The sequence below is a fragment of the Lagopus leucura genome, unplaced genomic scaffold (genome assembly GCF_019238085.1).
Source record: "Lagopus leucura isolate 7727_CA_CO unplaced genomic scaffold, USGS_WTPT01 Super-Scaffold_1, whole genome shotgun sequence".
Classification (NCBI taxonomy): Eukaryota; Metazoa; Chordata; class Aves; order Galliformes; family Phasianidae; genus Lagopus; species Lagopus leucura.
In genome coordinates this window covers 1,767,182-1,789,313 of record NW_024962250.1, presented here as the reverse complement: position 1 = coordinate 1,789,313, position 22,132 = coordinate 1,767,182, and the positions used below count along the sequence as shown (strand labels likewise).

The 22,132-nt window shown below is 38.5% G+C and overlaps 1 protein-coding gene across 1 annotated transcript; it reads right to left on the bottom strand.

The window, feature by feature from the left end:
* Nucleotides 1-2,155: 2,155 nt before the first annotated feature.
* On the bottom strand, nt 2,156-21,343 carry CAT (catalase). Its single transcript, XM_042863835.1, has 13 exons — nt 21,128-21,343; nt 14,995-15,166; nt 13,762-13,872; nt 12,330-12,460; nt 11,521-11,625; nt 10,538-10,663; nt 9,372-9,563; nt 8,663-8,815; nt 7,729-7,867; nt 6,206-6,336; nt 5,518-5,625; nt 4,933-5,019; nt 2,156-4,477 (listed from the first exon to the last, which is right to left on the bottom strand). Exons 1-13 carry the CDS (start codon nt 21,191-21,193, stop codon nt 4,412-4,414), a joined length of 1,587 nt encoding a protein of 528 aa, XP_042719769.1. The 5' UTR covers nt 21,194-21,343; the 3' UTR covers nt 2,156-4,411.
* Nucleotides 21,344-22,132: the final 789 nt, after the last annotated feature.

Sequence of the window (22,132 nt, the reverse complement as noted above, 5' to 3'; positions counted from 1 at the left end):
TGTTCAGTCTTAAACGCAACAACAGAGAGCTGAAATAAAATATAGCTGCAACTGTTAACTATCTGGCCCATTCTACTACTACACAAGATGTTTCCTTGGTCTTTCTTATGACCCAGAACTTAGTTTTTGACTTGATGCTGTTCGAGTTTTAGCCTAACCTCTACTCTAAACTAGTACAATTTGCAGTATAATTTATTAACTACAATCATTCGTTCAGACTGCCTTTATCTGGCCATGCCACTGAAGTTAAGAAACAGTTGTTTGTGTTAAACATTTTATTAAAACCTCCAGGAGTGCTGTGAGCCCTTTCCAACTCATGATCAATAGATGTGTTCAACCACTATTTTGCAAAGGTTACATTTCAACATGCATGAGGCATGCAGTTTACAGAATCATAGGGGTTGGAAGTTCTTCTACACGTTAATACAGAATTTCCTGCATTTAAGTTCATTCAAGTTCAACAAATGAACAAACAAACAAACAAACAAACAAAAAAACCCTGAACTTGTTATCTTCTACTTCCTTTGCAAGATTTAATTCCAAGAGCATGTTGACCTTTGTTGCATCCCTACAAGCCCTGAGAAAGTTGCTATAATCTCCCCAGGTGGGCAGCCCTTTTTCCACATTTCATGGACTTTCTCCTTTCCTTTCATTTTATCCATGAGTTCCTTGCTCATCCAGCAGGCCTCTAGCCATGCCTCCCTGTATTTCTTACTCTAAAGGATGCACTGATCTTGAACATGAAATAAATGGTATTAAAGTGCCAACCATTCCTCCTGGGCCCTCTTACCTTCTAACACTCTAGTCCATGGGATACCTCCAAGTACATCTTTGAAAAAGTTGAAGTTGGCTCTCTTGAAGTTTAGGGCAGCAATTCTATTTACTGCTTTGTTTCTTCCACACGAAATCAGGAACTCCACCATCTTGCATCCTAAGCTTCCCCCAACCACCACAACACTGACCAGCCTTTCCTTGTTAGCAAAACCAAGCTCAAGTAGCACACCCCTCCTCATCAGTCCCTCCCACCACCTGTGTCAAAATTTATCAAAACATTGCAGGAACCACCTGGACCTCGTGTGCCTGGCCATCTGCAACAAATACCAGTATGGCTGAAGTCCCCCATGTGAGCCATTGCCAGGGATGGTGAGGCTACTACCAGACGTTTGTAAAAGGCCTCATCTGCTTCCTCCTCCTGATCAGGCAGCCTGTAGTACACGCAACAGTATCACCTATGTTAGCCTGCCCCTTAATTCCTACCCACAAGTTCTCCACCTGATCACCATTCCCCTCCAAGTTCTAGTTGCTGTCTTACGTAAGGAGCAACTCCCCCACCTTGTCAGCCTATCTTTCCTCAAGAGGAAATAACCATCCATTACAGCAACCCAGTTGTGTGAGCTGTCCCAAGATATCTCTGCTCCTTGCCCATGAAGAAAAAGTAACACGCACAATAAAAGAAAAGGAAAGTTGAACATTTGGGTAATATATATATTGAAGAACAACTATCTATACCGACAGCCTGTTGAAAGGCTTTATGGGAACACTGAGATATATTTCAAGTGCTTTATTTCAACTGCGTGCTCTTTATTGATAGTGTCCAACAGAATGAGTTAACTTTTATGAAAAACTGGATGAACTTATGACTGTTCTGTAAATTGAAATTGAAAATTTTAGATGAAAAATATCAAAAGGTCCCTTAGCATGTAGAGCCTTAAGGAAAACTCCATCAACAAAAGCCACAGTGAAGTTCAAAAGCAATTTTTTCCCCTTTCACAGGGTCCACAGTCTCAGGCACTGCTGTACCACAGATTCAAGCAGCATTCTCTTTTCAGAAAGCCTTACAAATTAAACAGAAGGCTTCAAACAGGTAATTTGTCATATCAGTACTGAATAGAATTCACTTATTGGCACCATCACATGAATTTGAAGTGTCAGCCTGAGTCTGCAACCTTTGTTTGCTTACGAGGTCTTCAGAGCTTGTGCAATCCAAGTAACTTGTGGTCTAAAATAAATACCAGTTCCCCAGAACTTCAACAGCTTCTGCACTATCACAACAACAACAAAAAATCCTCAAAAAAAAAAACCAAACAAATTAACAAATTCATGCTGTCATTTAAAATAAACTGATTGAATACAGGCTCACAAAAAAAGCAACGTGTAGCAAAGAAATTTTTAATTGTTTTATTTCAGAAACAAAAGAAAGGCAACATAATCCATTTACCAGAGATCATGAAAATTACAAAGTCTTGCATACTCCTTCCCAAGACTCATTAGTATTTTCTGTGTCAGCAAAACAAATTCCCACTCATTTATACAGCTCTTTCATTTCCCACCAGCCTCATCATGCAATTATCCAGACAAATCCCAGGATAAAACAGACCATCATTTGATATCATTTTACTTTATCACACAGATGTTTTTTCACAATAGGTTAGTATGTAAATGAGTTGGAATAGCTTTCTACAATGTTTCTAGTTAACAGTACTTTATCAATTTTTTTTCAGTCTATCTGTATCACTTCTCATAAAGCTAATTTGTGCTTGAAATCCAAATCAAGGAGTACCCCTACTCAAAATGCAATCCAACGTAGATCCTCAAATGCACCAACTGTTGAAACTGGTATATTTGCTTAAAAGCTAGTAGCTGGGCTCTGAAATCTTTTATCATCATTCAGTGCTTCTTTCAATCCAAATGCTAGTAAAGCAGTATTAGCAGGCAAGCAAGGAAAGTGTATATTTCAAACTGAGGGCAATGTTGTGTAACTAAGATCTGGACTGATTACATATACATGCTGATCTTTCTCTTTGGTAAGGGAAGAGGGAAAAGTAACAGGCAGAATTATTGATACTTGCTGGAATTATAGATGCATGGCAAACTGCCTATTGAGCACAGTTAGAAAACATTTTTATTCCATTAGGAACAGCTTCAATGTGTAATGGATATGACAAATTTTATTCTAAATTCCAACCATCAGCTTGAACACTAGTTACCCCATAACTGGGTGATACTTCCAAGTTAGTTAAGAAAAAATACTTGTTGGGATTTTTGGCCTCTACAAAAAATGTGGCTTAAGCCATGGCTTTGTTGTATGAACATATTGTGAAATATTCAGGCACTGACTGTAGTTTCTTAGGCCAACACCATACGTGTTCAGGTACGATAAAACCAGAATTTCTGTAATTATCATAAAACTTAAGAACTCAGGATACAGCTAAAATATAAACACTTTCATTATGTCTCAGTTCATAAGGTACTATTAAAGATTATACTCCAAAATTGTAGATAAAATATCAATATGCTAAAAAAACTCCTTTGAACTATCAGAAGAAATAACACTTCTCAATCCAAAGGGTTGCAATTTCTTTTTGTACCGATTAACTAAATTGCAAACAGTGTACAACATTCCAATATGTCTAAAATCAGGTTTTATCCCTTTTATCCCTACATAGATGAACGTGCATGCATACAAACACACCATTTCAATTAGGCTTTAATTTTGAAAACCAGCTCTGACTTAAGCAACATCAGATTACAGCAGTCAAACAACTTCACGAGCTATTGGGAATAGTTTAAGGCATCTAAGCTTGTAAATCAATGTATTTGGAGGTTAATGTTCCACATGTTTGGAAAAAAAAAAATCAAATGTTCTTCAATTTAAATACTTGTAAATGAGAAAAAAAAATTTTTTTCTCCCCCTACAGACTTGTAAGATGTAATCACTTTGGTTGTAAAGTGTACACAAGTAGAAAATAACTGCACCCGCCATCTCCCTTAAATCAGTTATCTCTGACACAGCATTAATAAGTAGAGATTTGTTATCTTCAATATGTGTTTAGAATGAAAATTACATATGTGAGATAAGCTTCCTATTCAGCTCCATTTTTTACAAAGGAATGAGAAATATCCAGTAGTTCTGGTAAAATATTGGTTATGTATTATTTTTATTCAGGAAGATAAAACAATTTCAAAAGGAAGAACCTACAAATACATTCAGGTAACTACTAGAAATACTAAGTAATATCAGCTTTTTAACATGAACAAGTTTATCCATAAGGATAATCACAGTATCATTATTTAAGTCTTATTGTGCAATTTAGCCAGAGATAGTTTGACATTTAAAAAAAAAAATGGAATAGAACATGAATTTAATGTTTCCTCTTAGAAAGGAAAACTTTTCAGTTTCCTTGAAAACACCATGTTTTTAGCGAGCAGTAAAGCACTAGTGTTGAAAGGCACTAGGATTGTTAGCTTGTGTTACTTACTGTTTCCAGTACAGATACAGGCACTTGAAAGCTTAATAAATCAAGCCTGTAAAAAATTTGTGAGGAATTCTGCCACATTCAATACATTTTCAACAGGTTGTCCCACAGTTGTATGGACGCAAAATTCATATGGTAATTCTCTGCAGCACACTTTACAAGTTGGACGTCTCTTTGGCAGACACACGAGAAGTGGCTTGTCTGTATGTCCTGATGACATCCTAAAAAGTGATACAAGAGAAATAATTAGAGTAAGTTCCATTAAAGCAGTCACAGAAATTGCAGGAAAAAAAAGTACAATTGAGCAACAATTTTTTATTCTGTGTAGTCAGAAAAGTCCCATTAAAGTGTTTTTTACTACTACTGAAAGTAGATAATTGTTTCGTATGAAGAATCAACCTGAACTCCTTGCAAAGCACTTCCACTTATTTTCCAAACCTTTGGAAAGCAATTAACTACATTAAATTAAATGTTGATTAACCAGTCTTTTTTTTTTTTTTTTTTTTTTTTTTTTTTTAAGTGAGTGATGTTCCCTCATTTTGTAATTCCACATGCATTGACTTCTCCCATTTAAAATCAAATGCAAGTTAAAATAGACTCTTCATTCTGGTAAACATATGAATAAAACTAAAATACTTGGTTCAACAAAACTGAGCAGCACAAGTCTTTAGCACACCTTTTTCCCAGTCTCAGCATTGTATTTGTCCAGCAGTGCCTGAATACGCGCACCATAGTCAGGGTGAACATCATTGAAGTTTTTCACCTAAACAAGACGACAACATAAAATGCAATGAATTTCCCCTATTCTGTGATCTATAATCAGAATATAAAAGGAAGAATAGGAGGATAGAAAAGCATTTTCAAAATTAACAGTTTGATTTTCAACGACCAGAAGGGAGCAATGAACACAATGAATCATTGCTTCTTTAAGCATACATAAAAGGCCTCTCCTGAATTTAAACAGATCATCTGATTTTTGAAGTGCAAAGATAAACATAACAACATCCCTGGTGTTCAACTTCAAATTTTTCCTCAGTAGGAACAAGTCCTTCCAGCATATTCTACATTATTTACACATATTCACACATTAAAATGTTCTGTATTTGCAATTCCTGCAAAAGAAAGAAAAGTCTGCAAGTTACCTAGAAGCAGAATTCCTCATCTTTGTCTCATAAACACAGTGTTATTTTGACAAAGTTGCTAGACATCCTGGACTGCAGAAAAAAAAAGAGCAAAGACTGAACGCAAACAGACTACTTACAGCCCTCTTTTGAATGAAAAGTTGAGCATCTTTAAGATGATCAGCAATATTTTTACACAGCCTTTGGCGTTCATCCTCCTTCAACACTTTGAGATAGAAGTCTCGCACCTTATAATTAGAAAAAAAATTGGTTTGAAATTTCCAAAAGCAAGTCATTCTACCAGCAGCAGCCCATTATTTAGGATTCATTATTATCAAAGAAATAATAGCTATCACTAGTAAGGCAGCATTTAATGCTGGCTTTCCCCCTCCCCCAAAGCAAATCTGTTAACAACCCTTTTTGTTTGTAGTTTAAGATCACTGATGCTTACCTAGTTAATGAAAACAAGTATGTACTGTTGCACTTCAAATTAAGGAACTGGAGCTCATTACATTACATGCATATTCTAGTTTTGCTATCTGCATAGACCAGTTGCAGGAAAACCGAACACCACTCTCTCTAGATATGAGTGCTCAAAATATGATGTCAGAGGTCTATGAGAATTCATTTATGGTCCTGTCAGCAAGAATTCAGTTATTAATCATTATTAAGCTGTACAGAGATCTTTCAAAATTTTACAAGCGCTTAATTTCAGGTTGGCCCAAATGCAAAGATTTTCGTGTTTGATTGATCACTATTGATATTGTTCATACAAACTATATGCTCATCTTCTGAATAAGCAGTGTAAAGTCCCTTTACGCATCATACCTGAGACACATTGTCTTCATTTGCACTGCTGAAACGCTGCACATCTCCCGAAACGGACATGCGGCTCTCCTTCAGAACATGCTCATCTGCTGGACCAGTAAAGCTATTTGGATAATAGTTTGGGGCACCACCTGAAGAGGGAACACAAGAAAATTTAAGAAAATTCAAATAAATAGATAGAAATAATCTAAAAAAAAAAAAAAAACAATCACCCAATTCTGATTCACCTTACTGAAAACAGTTATCAATATACGGTTACCAACAGCAGCATTCTTTTAGCCAGCATTTAAAAAGCACTTAGTACAATAATTTACATACATCTTGGGATAAAAAAAAAAAACCTGCTTTGTTTAAAAAATAAGGAGGCCTGGCCACTTCCTCTACACCATTGCTCAGAATTTTAATAAAATCATGGGACTCACTCAAAATTTCAGTCCAAAGGCAATGAAAACATACTTCCGTCTGCTTATTTGAAATCTCAAATTTGACCCTTCACAGCTTATTTTCAACACAATGAACTTACAAAGCTTCTTAAACGCTGCTTTCAAGTTCCTGTTTTCCAAACATTTCCACTTCCTCCTTCATGAAGTTTTTTTCATAGCCCAGAGGAATACATGCTTTTGGCATGAAATGTAGCTCAAGTACATACTTGCTTATGTTTAGATACAAGTCAGTCAACATTGGGCAAATACTGACAGAACGTATCATGCAACAGAGCTGAATTTAAAGTTCTAGTGTTGGGATTTACATTCCTGCCTTTCAGTCTCTTGGAAACTGGTGGGAAAAAATGCAGATATAGACTTATTAAAAGATTTAGGCTCTAATTTTTAGAGCAGATTTTTGCCTACAAGTACAAACAAAGAAAAAGTAATTATCTTGTGAAACCATTTCTCAGGCATACTAAGCATTAAATAATTAGCATTTTAGAACTTTTCAATTCAAGCTGTTAACATGTTTGTCCCTGGAAGTCTTTGAATTAACAAACTAGGGCCGTTAATGAACTCATTTGACTGGCCATGCTCTCCTGCAATTCCCCTCTCTGAAGATGACCTATCTGTAAACTTTTCAACCAAGTGAAGCTTAACATGCATTTTAAAGCTTCTAAATAAAACTAAATGATTTCAAATACACTTTCCACACAAACGTTCAAACAAAGTCTGATTTTCTGGATTAATGCAAGAGATATAGAGCCATTATATGTATGTATATACAGTTTGTATGCATACATACAACATACATATATTCAAATTGCAAATGAATATTTTTCACAAGTGACAATTACACACATAAAATTTGAAAACCCAATTTGGAAATAACAGCTTCTTGATACAAGACAGAAGTTATAGTAACCGCCATCTACCTACTTTTAAATAGTTAAAAAAAGACATTTATGTTCACATGCTTATGTAATGTTTCTCACAACGTAAAAAATTAGTCAAAAAAGTACTTAATAAATATCTTTAATCTGCTGCGAAAATAAAAAGCTGCAGTAGCTTTAAAGATTAAAGGATTTCTATTAATACCTTGGTTGTCAGACACACACATTGGCCCATCCCTCTGATAATTGGCCACACGAGCCCTGTAGGGGCAATTCACAGGAATCTGCAGATAGTTTGGTCCCAGACGATGTCTGTGCGTGTCAGGATATGCAAAAAGACGACCCTAAAACAGGCATCACAAACATCACTAAAGCTCTTTCAGCAAGCAGCAGTTATGCGGAGTGTCCCAATTAAAATCATTATATACTAAATAGTAAAAGGCAGAAGACTGCTTCCTTAGCATATTTATATATTCCTGACATAATTTAAAGCACCTTCAAAGTGACACAGACACAAACTAACTTCACAAAAGAAACCTGTGAAGAACAGCATGTGGAGATGTATTTACACAACTTGGCATTTCCTACCAATTACCAACAAGTTTGTTTCAGAATACTAACCCTATCCTGACACAGGAGAAGAGTTACATGCCTAGAAATTAAAAATACCACAACAGTGGTAAATATCAAGGAGTAATATAAGTATTTTCCTACTTGTAAGCAATTTTTAAATTTAAGTTTAAATTTAAGATTAGTTCTGTGCATCAGAGTGTTTCAAGTCCACTTCTCACACTCAAGCATTCTTAATTCTAAAATATTCTACAAAAGCATAAGTAAGCAAGCATTGCTGCTAAGGTCTTATATAGTTGCTCTTGTCAGGCCAATAGATTTGCTAGCAACAAGTTATTTGCAGATGTCCTCTAAATTTTGGATTTTCTATTCCTTTAGTTGTTTCCATTCTCTTAATATTTAAACACTGGATAATCATATCAACAAATTGTGATTATTTGAAGACAAAAAAATTCAGCTGCTTTCCATCTGTCCAGTTATTTTACCATTGTTACATAAAGTGATTGCAATGCTTTCACAAACAGAACATGAGATTTCACCCACGGAGTACTACAGGAACAGTAGATTACCTGCAGCATCTTATCGGGGCTGGGTTCAATACCAGGTGGCATGTTGCTAGGATCATATGCCATCTGTTCTACCTCCGTAAAGTAATTGACAGGATTCCTGTTCAAGACAATCTTGCCCACCGGAATGAGAGGATAGTCACCATGCGGCCAAATCTATATCAGAAAACGCATGCATTAAAATCCATGTGATTAGTATTATGCAGCTTAAATAACAAAACAGGCAAGTGCTGCTTAATTAAGTCTCAACTGAGAGAGAATACATTATTGAAGTAATTTCTACTTTGCTAACAGACATTTTGAGGAATGTCTTTGTCTTCTGAAATTTACACAGAGCATTCGTGCAAATAATTTCATCGTGGCATAATCCCAGCACTGGACTGCTTAAATGAAATACCCACAGGCACTTGAAGAGATGCCTAGGAATGCAGTATTGTATGTGGAACTGGTAGCATGATTGTTTTCTGCTACTAAAAAAATGCAACGAGATAAACTAGCCTTTCTTTTGTTATGCTGCAGTTTCAAAAGGTCAGAAGTATTTAAACGTTTTGGAGGTGGGCAATATTACAGAAAAAAAAAAACCACATAAGTTTACTTTACTATCTTCCAAGTGCCATTCTTTGGAACAGCAACTGGAAGTCTGATGTAACCAAAAACCAACACCAAGACCACACAACGCAACTGTTTCAGCAAGGAAGAACAACAGAGATACCTTAGTCAAATCAAAAGGATTAAATGGGAACTTCTCTGCTTGTTCAAAAGTCATAACTTGAATGTAGAAAGACCAGGAAGGATAGTTTCCATTGGCTATGGCATTGTAGAGATCACGAATTCCATAATCAGGATCAGTAGCAGCCAGTCTTCCTGCTTCTTCAACAGTAAGATTTTTGATGCCCTGATCAGTCTAAAAGCAACAAAAGCAGGAGAAACAGATATTACTTGCAGGAATTACAATAATAATAATAATAGCAATGTGTTTTAACAAGACTCAAGAACTAAGAGCATAATGTCCCAGTCTACAGTAATATTAGTTTGGGAACAATACAGTCAACAGCTGGCTTCCAGATAAGAATGAGTTCTCTTATAAAACAGAAATAAAAGTAATGCTATACCACACAAAAACAGACATGGAAATACAATCTCTACAGCACGTAAAGTGAATATATTTCTTCTTTCCCCTCACAGGATGGAGTGCTCCTTTACTGTCCCATCATCTCATTTCTTCCCACAGACCACGTGCTAAAATAAACTGATAGAAGGGTAGTGGCTCTCAATGCTGAAAGTCCAAGATTCATACAGAATCCATCTTTTCAGATATTCTGTTGAAATTTCCTTTCTTCCCCTTCAATTTCTCTGACATCTTCAGCACGAACTACACCATCATTTTAATAAGCTTCTGACAACTGAAAAACTAAAAGCTGCTATGCAATCCTTCTTAGTTCAGAATAATGGTTTCTCAAGCCTTGGTTCAAGAGTAAGCATCCAGGCTCCACTAACTGAAATTTAACAAGTTAAGCAGCTCCACTGTCTTTAAAACTGAAGGGAAGCTGTTTGCAAGCGAGATGTGCTACTGACTTATTTCCCAACAAAAGTAGGAAAGTTCTACAAGCTTCAGCCATAGAGCTCTCAGGTAGAGGATTATATTCTTTGACTTTACATAATCGATGTTGTATTTCTAAGGAACATCATCTATGTACTTTAAATGCATGCAACTGATTTGAAAACATGCACACACAACATATGTAGAGTATATACACTAAGTAATTCTCTTCTGAATTAAAGCAGAAGTTAAACACAGAGCATTCAGACAATCTTTGAGTCGATCTTTTCATTCAGTGTAAAGTCTACTTCCAATAAATAAGAGGAGAAAAAGCACACCTTAACATGGAATTTGCAGTAGACGGCTCCCCCACTAGCATTAACGAGTTTAAAAGTATGAGATCCATATCCATTCATATGGCGAAATCCATCAGGAATACCACGATCACTGTACGTGAAAGACACCTACAGGGAAGAATCCAACAACATTAGCTCATTCGGTTCAACTAAACAACCACTTGAGACTAAGGTCACTTACTACATGATATGCATCACTGTAAATACTTAACATTAAAAATTATATCAACATCCTAGAGAAATTTAAGTTTCTAAGACTTAAACCAAGACTGCTCAGGTTTTGCACATGGAACAAGGTGCCCACTTTAAGTATTAAAGGAAAAACACATCAACCTAGTGATAATGTTATGATTTTCTCTATAAGCACAGAGCAGGAAAGTATAGATATTTAAATGCAACTAAAATTTTTTTTATAAAATAAAGAAAATCAGGAAATTTAAGTCCTGAATAACTAACCCGTCAGTGCCCTTAGGCAATAAACATAGCACTGAAGTTATTCAGAATGCTGTTTTTTTTCCGATTTACAATCAGAAACAACACCTGCTGCATCTCCATTCCAAGTAACTGGAAAACTTCTACATTAATCTGTTCATTTTTAAAAACACAACTACATTTCAATTTTCTTTAGCTTTTCTAATGGCATTCTTCTTTATATGCTAACATTAATATACAGTTCGTTGTTAATCAGCTCTCCCATGGCTTTAGTATTAAAGAAACACACGAGCTTTCTTTCCATCTCCATGTAAGATATGATCACAAAAATGGGAGAAATCTAGCTTTTTCATAGTCTTTCAAAGAAAAAAAAGACAAAACTAAAAGAAAGTACTAATGGCCTTAGGAGGTATCAAAGGTATTACAGGCTTTTGACCTTTACGGTGCCTAAAAAAATCATGTAGGCTTCCAGACAAAACAGTTTCAGTTAAAAACATGCTGCTGTAACATGAAATTCAAGACGAGAAACTTACTTGATGCAAAGACTCGGGGCGAAGACTCAAGAAATCCCATACCATATCTGCATCCTTCAAGTGAGTCTGAGGGTTCCTCTTTTGGCTATGGATGAAAGATGGAAACTAATTTGTCCAGGGAGGGAAGGAAAGAGAGAAAAAAAAGTTTTATTTCATATCCCCAAATACAAGGTTTTGCTTATTATATCCCATGTACAAGATTAACAGTTTAACAGATTAACAGTTTTATTCAGTACATTTTTAGCTATGAAAGGAACAAAACACTGGAGGATTAGGAAGCTTTAAGAAAAATCTTCTGTTGTCATTTACTTCCTGCAACCAAATTTGTTATCCTAATTTTACTGATTTGACTATGAAAGCAAAATTTTAACATTAGGATTAACGGGATGTTCAAAGACAGAAAATGCTTTCAACTTCTGTCCAATAAAATGAGAGGCAAATGCTCTTAAATTTGCATATAAACACTAGTGAAGCTGATCAAGCTGGAAGTTTAAAGCCACTATATATTTACTTGTTGGCTGCTATCCTGTAGCATGTGCACTAGCAAATAACTAGGCACGTGTGCTATTGAAGTAGCAATGTAAGTAATCAAGTATTAGCTCTTAATTTTTTATTTTTATTTTTTTATTTTTATTATTATTATTTTTTTTTTTTTAAGTATCACCTTGTCAAGTTAAAACCAGTTAGAACACCTATGGACAGAATTTAAAAGCATGTCAAAACGACTCTTGCTTATCAGTAGAGCAAGAACAATGTTTGAAATAACTTTTGGACTCTTCCACACAATACTATCATCCTCAGTTACTCACCAACATTGCATCCCGGATAAAGAAGATGGGTGTATTATTTCCCACGAGATCCCAGTTACCTTCTTCTGTATAGAATTTCATTGCAAAGCCTCGAGGGTCACGAACTGTGTCAGCTGACCCAGATTCTCCAGCTTGAAGAAACACAAACACATACAAGTGTTATGATAAGAAACCAAAGTAGAAAACTATGAAACTTGAGAATATGCCATAAGATCCTAAGAGAATTGTTTATGTTGTTGTTTATTTCTAATTAAAATCTATTACATTCAAAGAATTTTCTGCATGTTTGCAATAATACTTCAGGGAGTGCCTGAAGCGGCTTAATTACCTAGAAATACATTATTTTCTGTGCATCAAATCCCATTGTGAAAGCTCTCACTTGGAGAACAGCAATCTAAGTTGCGTACCCAGTGAAAGCACAACTTCTTACAGAAGAGTTGCAACACTTAATTAATCCCTTGCTTTATCCAAAGTAATCTTTTCAGCAGGTGAATTTATACCACAGCAAAAGTATCCTCCACCATATGTCAGCAAGTGTTCTGGAGGCATTCAGCAACTATTAACGTTAGCCGTCATTAAGAAACAACCAGGACACCCATTATCTCTTGTAAAATGATTCTGTCTGCTACAAAATAGCTCAGAAGAAACACGTTCAAAAACAGCAGGAAAAGGAAAGCTAACACTGCAACCTTCCTCTTCAGCACTATCTACTTACCAAGCTCAGCTACATGCCTTTTCTCTCCAATAGAATATTCCAGAGAAAGACCAGTAAGCTAAAAACTAGAGGTCCTTGAGTTGTTTTTTTTTTCCTTCCCTTTTCCAGTGCAATTCCCAGAATTAAATATTCATTAGAATTTATTTTAAGTATAATAAACATGTCTAGTAATACACACCTTTCAGAAGATCCTTTTTCTATCAGGTATACTCTACAGCTTTACAACACATACTTAACATAGCCAATCCATGCATTCACTTCTTTAGCAAAAGAAGCAAGATTGTTTAGAATACTGACTATTCCTACTTGCCTAAAATACACTTAGCAGCGTTCTTCTCCAGAGCGTTCCTACAGCATAAGAGATTTCAGGTCTTCAAATTTAAAGAGTAAAACCACAGTTTGCAAGTGTTGACTGTGACCCTTCCAGAAACAAAGCTTTCCATCAGAACTAAAAACAGACTAGAAGTGGTACAGACCACCCTTTCTTTCACATTCCAGGGGAGAAACAGGGCTGGAGCCACAAGGCGTAGAACTAGTTCACTGTTGTTTAAGGTCTTAAAAATTAAATAAAATATACAGAGAAGGAAACATTTCAAATATCTTAAAGACAACATAAGTGTTCTGCAACTCAAACACTGATATCAGCGTTAACTATGAGATTGTATATGTATGTATGTATGTATGTATGTATGAAGATACACAATTTTAGAGCCTTACCAACAGTGGAGAACCGTATAGCAATTGGAGTTCTTTTTCCAATGTGTTCAAACACTTTTGCCTTGCAGTACTGGGTAATATCATGAGTCACTTCAAAATAGCCAAAGGCACCTGAAGAAATATAATTTCAAAACATCAGATCTACATAATTTCCTTCCACTCATAGCACATATATTATTCAATTATGGTTAAACATACAACATTAAGTTAAAAAAAACAAAACCAAAAACATGAAAATACACTTTAAATCTATGCACTAAACCACCAATTTGTTTTTACAGATTAAAATTTACATCACACAATCTAGTATTTGCACTGTGCTCCCCCACCCCCATCTTAACAGACTGCTAACAGTTCCTGGCAGCAATACAGATCTCACTCCTACTCTACAAAATAATAAACAGTAACTCTCTTTGGGTGCTTTTCTGCCAAGATTTTATATTTACCTCTGAGGAAGATAAGTATTTCTTTGATCTTAGTAAATGTTGTCTTTAAACAAGACAAAGCAACCAGTTCTCCCCACCCTCCAAAGACGACCTTTTCTACAGATCTATATATATTACAATAAAATTCAGTCCCATATTTTATTGCTTAAGAGCAACGTGTAACAGAAACCAGTGGTGCTAGTTCTATGTGACATTTTTCTAGTTTAAGTATTAAAGATCATCTCTCTTTGGCAGACTGACACGTCAGGAATTAGAGAGTGAAGTTTTTAATCAAAAAACACAGAAACAAGTATTAAAACACAGATGGTTAAGACATCCTATCAGAGAAGAGGGGTAGTAAGAAGCAACAGACAGATGAAACAGAGTACAGTGAATAGTACAATATTTAAAATAAATCAAAGGGCTATAATTACATTTCTATATTTTTTAATAGTTTCACTGCTTTAAATTTCAGCTTTGACCCTTGGCATAATAACTGGTATAAATTTAATCAAGAACTGCAGATTCATAGCACATTAACTGTTTATTACAATTGAATTATTACAGGTTTTTTTGTGGTTGGTTGGGTTTGTGGTTTCTTGTTTGTTTTTAAATTTCACACACTTGATCCATTTACCTTTGGATCAAAGACCTACACACAGTTTTTCTAAACCAGGCCTCACCTGCCGCTCTGTTGTTAACTGAATTATAGACTACAATACAATTCAATCCAACTGTACTGATATGCCACCTCAAAAGCTTCTTAAACCTGATCCCCAGAGAAAAAAAGTGCATTTATAAAACATACCTGTTCCTTTTGCATGCACAACTCTTTCAGGAATCCTCTCTCTGTCAAAATGAGCCATTTCATCAGTGAAAACAACGTCTTGAACAAGAAGAGGTCCACGTGGCCCAACTGTCATAATATTAAGTTTATCCCCTATTGGATTGCCAGCAGCAGTGGTCAAGGCATCTGGCTTCTGAAAGTAAGAAAAAGACTATTAACACTAGAAATTGAAAGCCCTCTATCTAAACCACAGGACACACAAAAAAGTATGTATCATGGTTTCAGCTGAGATAGTTTTCTTCATAGGGGCTTATATGATGCCACAGTCTGGATTTTTGAGGAAAGCAGTGGTGATAGCAGGTTGATGTTTCAGTTGTTGAACAGCAGTGCTTACACAGAGCAAGCACTTTCTAAAAAACAAACTTCTCATGCTGCTCTGCCAGCAGGCTGTGGTGCACAAGGAGCTGGGAAGGGACCCAGCCAGCACAGATGATCCTGACTGACCAAGGAGATATCTCATACCACACAGCATTATGCTCTGCAATTTAAGCCAGCATAAAAGTGGAAGTGAAGCCGTTTGTCCTCCCAGAGGGCGAACCATTATACACAAGCAAATTAATTCCTTGTTTTGCTTTGCTCACACGCATGGCTTTTGCTTTACCTAGCAAACTGACAACACGCAAGTTCTCAAGTTTACTTCTCCAGTTTCCTCTCCCATCCTATGCAGGGAGAGCGAGCAAGTGGCTTTGTGGTGCAGAGCTGCTCACTTGTGACTTCTGGCCATCCAAAGTAGGGCATAAAGGGTTCAAGATGATGACAGATTTGATACAAGTGGGGACTGCACTAGAACCAGATGTATAAAAGTTTCAGCTGTTTAGCTGCTAACAGGGCTTACTTGACTTACTGCATGGTAGGAGTTTGGTGCTTACTAGTGGCTGCTTTTGCTCTGCCATTTGCTCTACTCTTTATCAGCTTGTTTTACTGTGCCTATGAACATTCTGATAACAGCTACAGCCTGGGCTGGACAGGGTGGGACTCCAGACTGAACTCCAGTCAGAGGGATTGTGCCCTGCAGGTAAGCCCACATGAGAGGATGTATAACCCAAAACATTGGTGGCCATGAGGAAGCCTGCACCATAGCAGGTACACCTTGCAATGTCTGTGAATAAGACCATGTGAAAGTACCTCAAAGCATCTGTGGATAAGAACGCAATGCAGCAGGCATGTCAGAAGCAACCTCTGAAGGAACTGAGGCTCACTGAAAAGGCCACACTACAGCAGGTACACCTCAAAGTGACTGTGAATAAGTCACTGCCACAGGTTGTATGCTCCTGAAGAGGCTACGTCCTGTTAATAAGCTCACACCAGAACAGGCAGACCTTAAAGCATCTATGGTCGTGGATAAGTCTACAACTTAGCAGACAGGCATCTAAAGAGATTGTGGCTCACAGTAAGGCCAGGTAGAAGCAGGTACAGCTCCAAAGAACTACAGCCAATAGGCAAACCCAGGCTTGAGCAAAAGCAAGAGTTCTTTACATGTTACAACTTATAGACTGGAATGAAAGGACCGAAGGTAGAAACTGTAACTGACACAGCCTTAAAGAGTTGTAATCTATGGGTTGAGTTGTGTGTTACAGTTAAGTCCGACAAGCAGAGCTGCCATTGGCACACAGAAACACCACACAACACCACTCCTATCCTCAGAGCTACTGTAACAGATAGAAGCTAAATCACAGTCATTCTACAGGAGTGGTCCACAGACCAAAGGAAGGGTATCTTCATATTACCAAAGGGTGGTCATTAATGAAGATGCATTAGAAAAAGCGTGGGACTTGAGCATGATACGCAAGAAGCGGTTCTTACATCATGGTTTTGACTGGGATAGAATTCATTTTCTTTGTAGATATTCACACAATACCAATATTTGGATTTTTAATGAAAACAGTGATGGCAGCACCACCCATGTTTCAGTTGTAGCAGAGCTGTGCTTGCTCAGAGCCATAGACTTTCCTCCTTCTCATGTTGCCTTGACAGCAGGAGCTGGAGAGACACAGCCAGGACAGTTTCCACACTGACCAAAAGGATGTCACACACCATCTGCTTGCCAAAGGGAAGCTAAAGAACGAATTCCTTGTTCTGCTTTGCTTGCACACACAGCTTCTGCTTTACCCAGTAAGCTGTCTTCACGCCAACCCATGAGTTCTTCACCCAATCACAGAATGGCTAGGGTTGGAAGGGACCTCAAGGATCATGAATCTCCAACCCCCTGCCACATGAAGGGCCATCAACCTCCACATTTAATACTAGACCAGGCTGCCCAAGGCCCCATCCAACCTGGCCTTGAACACCTCCAGGGATGGGGCACTCACAACCTCTCTGGGCAGCCTGTTCCAGCACCTCACCACTCTTTCTGTAAAGAATTTCCCCCTGACATCCAATCCAAATTTTCCCTCCCTCAACTTAAAAACCATTTCCCCTCATCCTGCAGTTACCAACCTTTCAAAGAGTTGATTCCCCAATCTTATTGTTCTTGCACTTTTACCTTTCCAATTCTCTCTCCCATATCACCTGCAGAGTGAACAAGTGGTCACACGGCGCTGAGCTGCCTGCCAGGGTTAAGCCACAACTACATGCAAGAAAATTGCATAAGATTCTGGAACTACTTACAGAAATCATAGGGGCGTAAATATCAACAGCATTATACCTAAGGCCACTTCAGAACGGGAGTTAAAGCCATATACAATGATAGAATGCTTTCTATCTTCAGAAGTATTTATCATGGCTTCACTTTCCTTCAAGTAAAATATGATGAGATGATTTTAAAACGCAAGTTTCATTTTGACCCTTCTGCTGCTCCTGTGACAAGAGGGGATATGGGAGAAAAAGCATGAAAGAGGGTAACTACTGAAAAGTAGTGAGGAAAAAGGGGAAAGTAACGTCAGTGCAGGGATGAAGTCACAAGGAAAGATTTGCAGTCACAGAAAAGACTAGAAGGTACTCATGAATGCCTTTACTAGTTTGGAAGAGCTGTGCTAATAATAAGCAAGAACAAATCCAAGGAATGATCAATCCCAGACTCATAAGCTACTGAAGGACTAGGATTACCAGAAGCACTGCTGTCAACAAACACCCCATCAAAAGAACAGGAAATAAGAACTTTTTGCCTTTTTAAATCAATTGCCTGAAATAGACCATATTTCTCCTCATTTCCCCCCTTCCTTCCATACAGTTCCTGTAGCTCATTCCAAAGCACTGCTTGTTCATACGGTAGGAGCGACTCTGTACCAGGGGAGAAAAAACAGCCACTCTGAGATAACTTCAAGAAACATCTGCTGGAATTCTACAGCACTATTCAGTCTATATTTCCACTTTCCTAAATACATACATATGAACTCTTTTCTACTGGTGTGTATATCTGCACTGTGTATTAATACGCTACTCTAAAGGTGACAGTGCTATTTTACTGGGTAATGCATTAAAACACACACACACAGAGAAAAGAAAAAAAAAAGGAACAGTAAGCCAAAGGAATAGGTGCTTTAATTAAAACATTAGTTTGTCAGGGGAAAAAACAGAAAAGCAGAAGCTGTTGTCAATATTATTTCTACTAATTCTGTGTCACATGCTTATATTTTGATCAGTTTTGAATCAAATAAAGGGATTTTACTGTTCACTTTGAGAAGCCTGACTGCATAGGAAGTTCTCCCATCCTGAATTATTCTAAGGGTTTAGTTTCTTAACATGATATTCTAACATGCAGACCCCATACAATGTAGCACCCCTAAAAATAAACATGATAAAGCAAATTTATAATTTGAGGTGATTGTTTAAGTTGTCATTACAGCTGATTTTTTTTTTTAATGACAATTTTGATATACTAAAGTAAGTAGAAGGACACTACCATATTCAAGGCATTTCAGGAAAAATTCACTTATCTATTCCAGTCATTCAGCCCAGTAAATGTAAAATACTGTGCTTCAAAATATTCACCTTGCACAAATTAGTACAATGTGATTTTTCAGCTCATTATCCTGAGCCACTTTCCATACTAGGAAGCTTCATGCAGCCCATTTTTAAATCCATTCTAAGCCTCTGCTTTGAAAAGCCCTTTCTTCAAACACGGAATGGTCTGCAGATATGACTATAAAAAGCTCACACATCTTGACATTTTTAAATGAACTTTTTGGTCAAGAAAATTTCAGTTTGCATAAGGAAAAACTTTCTCCCTCCTTTGGAAACCTAACTACCTGCAATGTTTTTTCTTTGATTTTTGTTAATTTTGTCAACTGAAAATTAATCAATTTTTTGTTGATGACTACAAAACTCATTTAAGACAGGAAAAGTTTGTAATGTGATAAAAAGAAATCCCAAAAGTTGCACCATGTCCATCAAGGCACAGAGAAGTCATGTCGACATAAGAGCCCCGCTTATCCTTTCAAAACTGTATACAAATTCTAAGCTCAGCAGTAGGACTACAAGCCATATACCTACAACCTTCTGCTCCACAATGCCCTTGCAAGACATCGGTAATGGTCATTAAGGATATACACATGCTGGCTCTTTTCCCAGCCTTAAAAAGAAGTTTTTGATTCATCTATGGTTTCATAATACAGAACAATTACCTGAAAAGGAGAAAAAACTGTATGTCAGTTGGAAGCTATGTATGCTGTAAAATATAAAAGGTTTGTAGAGACAGTACAGCCCTTTTCAAATGGACAGGTTACCTCATTATCTGTTTCTTCCATGATGCAAACATAAGACCAGTAGAAACGGCTAGAAATACATTCTTTTGAAACAAATCATATTAAAAAAAACTGAAGATTTTCATGACCGAAAGATCTTTTTGTGAAGGCAAACTTTCTGAGAGGTTCTTTCTAATATTGACACTAGAAGTACAAACGCTTCCAACTGGCAGGATATATATAGTCGCCTTAGTTTCAGGATAATGGCATGAAGGGCACACAAAGCAACTTCCATCTCTATGAGGGGAGAGAAGGAAAACCATGTTAGTTTTAAGAGAACTCTCAGACTACTTTTGGAGTTGAGTTTGTTTGATGCCTTTATTTTCAAATGGTTGGGAGCTGCATACAGTCAAAGCCATATAAGATAAACACTCAGATTTGAAGCCAATGTCGCAGAAAGGAAGGAAGTAAAGCCAGGAGGATTTTAGTCACACTTGTTGTAAACACCATACATCAAAGTACATTCTTCCAGGCATTACTGATACTTTGCACCTTACATATGTCGCTTTAAAATTCAAATAAGTCACCCCTACTTTCTCTCTTGAGGTCTCGTGACTCCTTATGGAACACAGACTCCGTGTTAACTCCCAATCTTCACATTAACCTTGGCCTATATTTAAATGCTGTTTCACTACAGAAGAGCTGGCACTAACACAAACAGCATTAGCTGCAGTACATGAAAATGCTGTAAGACATGGTGGAATATGTTGAAGCCACAACCGATCGTCAGAACACTGCTTACACAGAGTGCTGTGTAGACTGGACAAAGTCGAGGGCTAACTATGAGCAGTGTGAACTATGGCAGCCACCCACGTTTAGTAAGGCTGCCGTTCTATTCTATTCAAGTAGAAGGAGCGTTTAGCGCCATATACGTATTCCTGTCAGCAGATTCCGAGCAGCAAACTGGCACAGGGGTTCGCTGAAAAGGAATGGCAGCCAACCGGTGCGGCATTTACACCCTCAGCCAAGCACTCTGGCACACACTCCGTCTTTGGAAGGCAGAGCCCTATATTGTTGTTTACGCGATTTCAACCAACCTCTCACCCCAATCCAACCAGGTAAACACATCTCTGTTCCTCGCTGTCTATACCGTTCCCTAATCCGATTTTCACCGATTTCTACCGCTGCGATAACAGGACAGCCGATCCCAGCCAGCCCCCCGCGGGAGCGGCTTCCCACAGCCCGTCGCCGGGCACGGCCCAGCCCCAGCCCTGCCCAGCAAAGGCGGACAAGGCTGAGCCGCGAGATGCCCGTGCCAGTGGCACCGCCGCCCGCCTAGCAGCCGCTGCTTTTGGCCGAAGGCAGTTCGCCCTCGCCGCGCCCCGCACACAGCGGCTCGCGGGCCGGCTAACAGCTCTCTGCCGGCGGCGAACTGCCCGAGAGCTCGCCCCCATCACAGACCGCGGCGGTACCTGCGAGCCCCGCTGGCTTTGCCACCGCTTCAGCTGTTCCGAGGCGACGTCCTGTCTGTCAGCCATCTTGCAAGCTTAGGAGACCCCCGGGCAGGAAGGGCGCTGCAGAGCGAGAAAAGCACGCGCAGGGCGGGCTACTGAGACAAGACTCGCTACCGCCAAACTCGGAGAGGAAACCCTACCGAGCTCCACTGCGCCAGCGAGTAGCGGGAGCGACCGCACCCACGGTACCTACTCCAGTGCTGCGCCCACCCCCTCGCCGCCGTGACCAATAGCCCCGCGTCGAGCGGGCAGCGCGAGCTCTGAATGGCTGAGAGGAATGTCAGTCAGGGCATAAGGACCCCCCCCCCCCCCCCCACACACACACACACCCCACCCCCTGGGTGAGGCGCTGTGTGCGGACGCCGGCGGCGCCCTGCGACTCAGCCTGGGGGCGGCGGGGGTCACGTGGCTTCTCCCTGTGGGCTGCGGAGTGCCGCCTCGTTAGAGCTGGAGTGCGTGTAATGAGCTGTACGCAGCTACGGTTTTGTTCGGCGTTTTTAATCTCGAGGTCCCCCAGCTCTGTAGAGTCACCGTCCCTGGAGGTGTTAAGGAAAAGGCAGATGTGGTTTTGCGGGACGTGGTTTGGAGTGGTTATAATCATGGGCTGGCTGCTAGGCTACATGATTTTAGTGGTCCATCCAACCTTAGTGATTCTATGATCCTATGAAACGAGGAAAAGGCTTTTCTGCAAGGCTAGCGTGACTCCTTAACAGATACAAAAGGTAGCTTAACTCATTATTTCAGTAAGATAATTCTCTATCAAGCAGATAGTTATTTAAGGCCTCCAATTACAGGTCTGGATACTGCTAAGGGATTATCATTAATGGTTCTCCATTTTCTCAGTGGTGAGAACAGCAAACTGCTCTCTTCAGTCTCACTTGGGATGGTTTTTGTTGCTGTCTCAGCATCTCATAATCCTTTCTACCTCAACATCATGAAGCATTAGAAAGGACACCCATATTT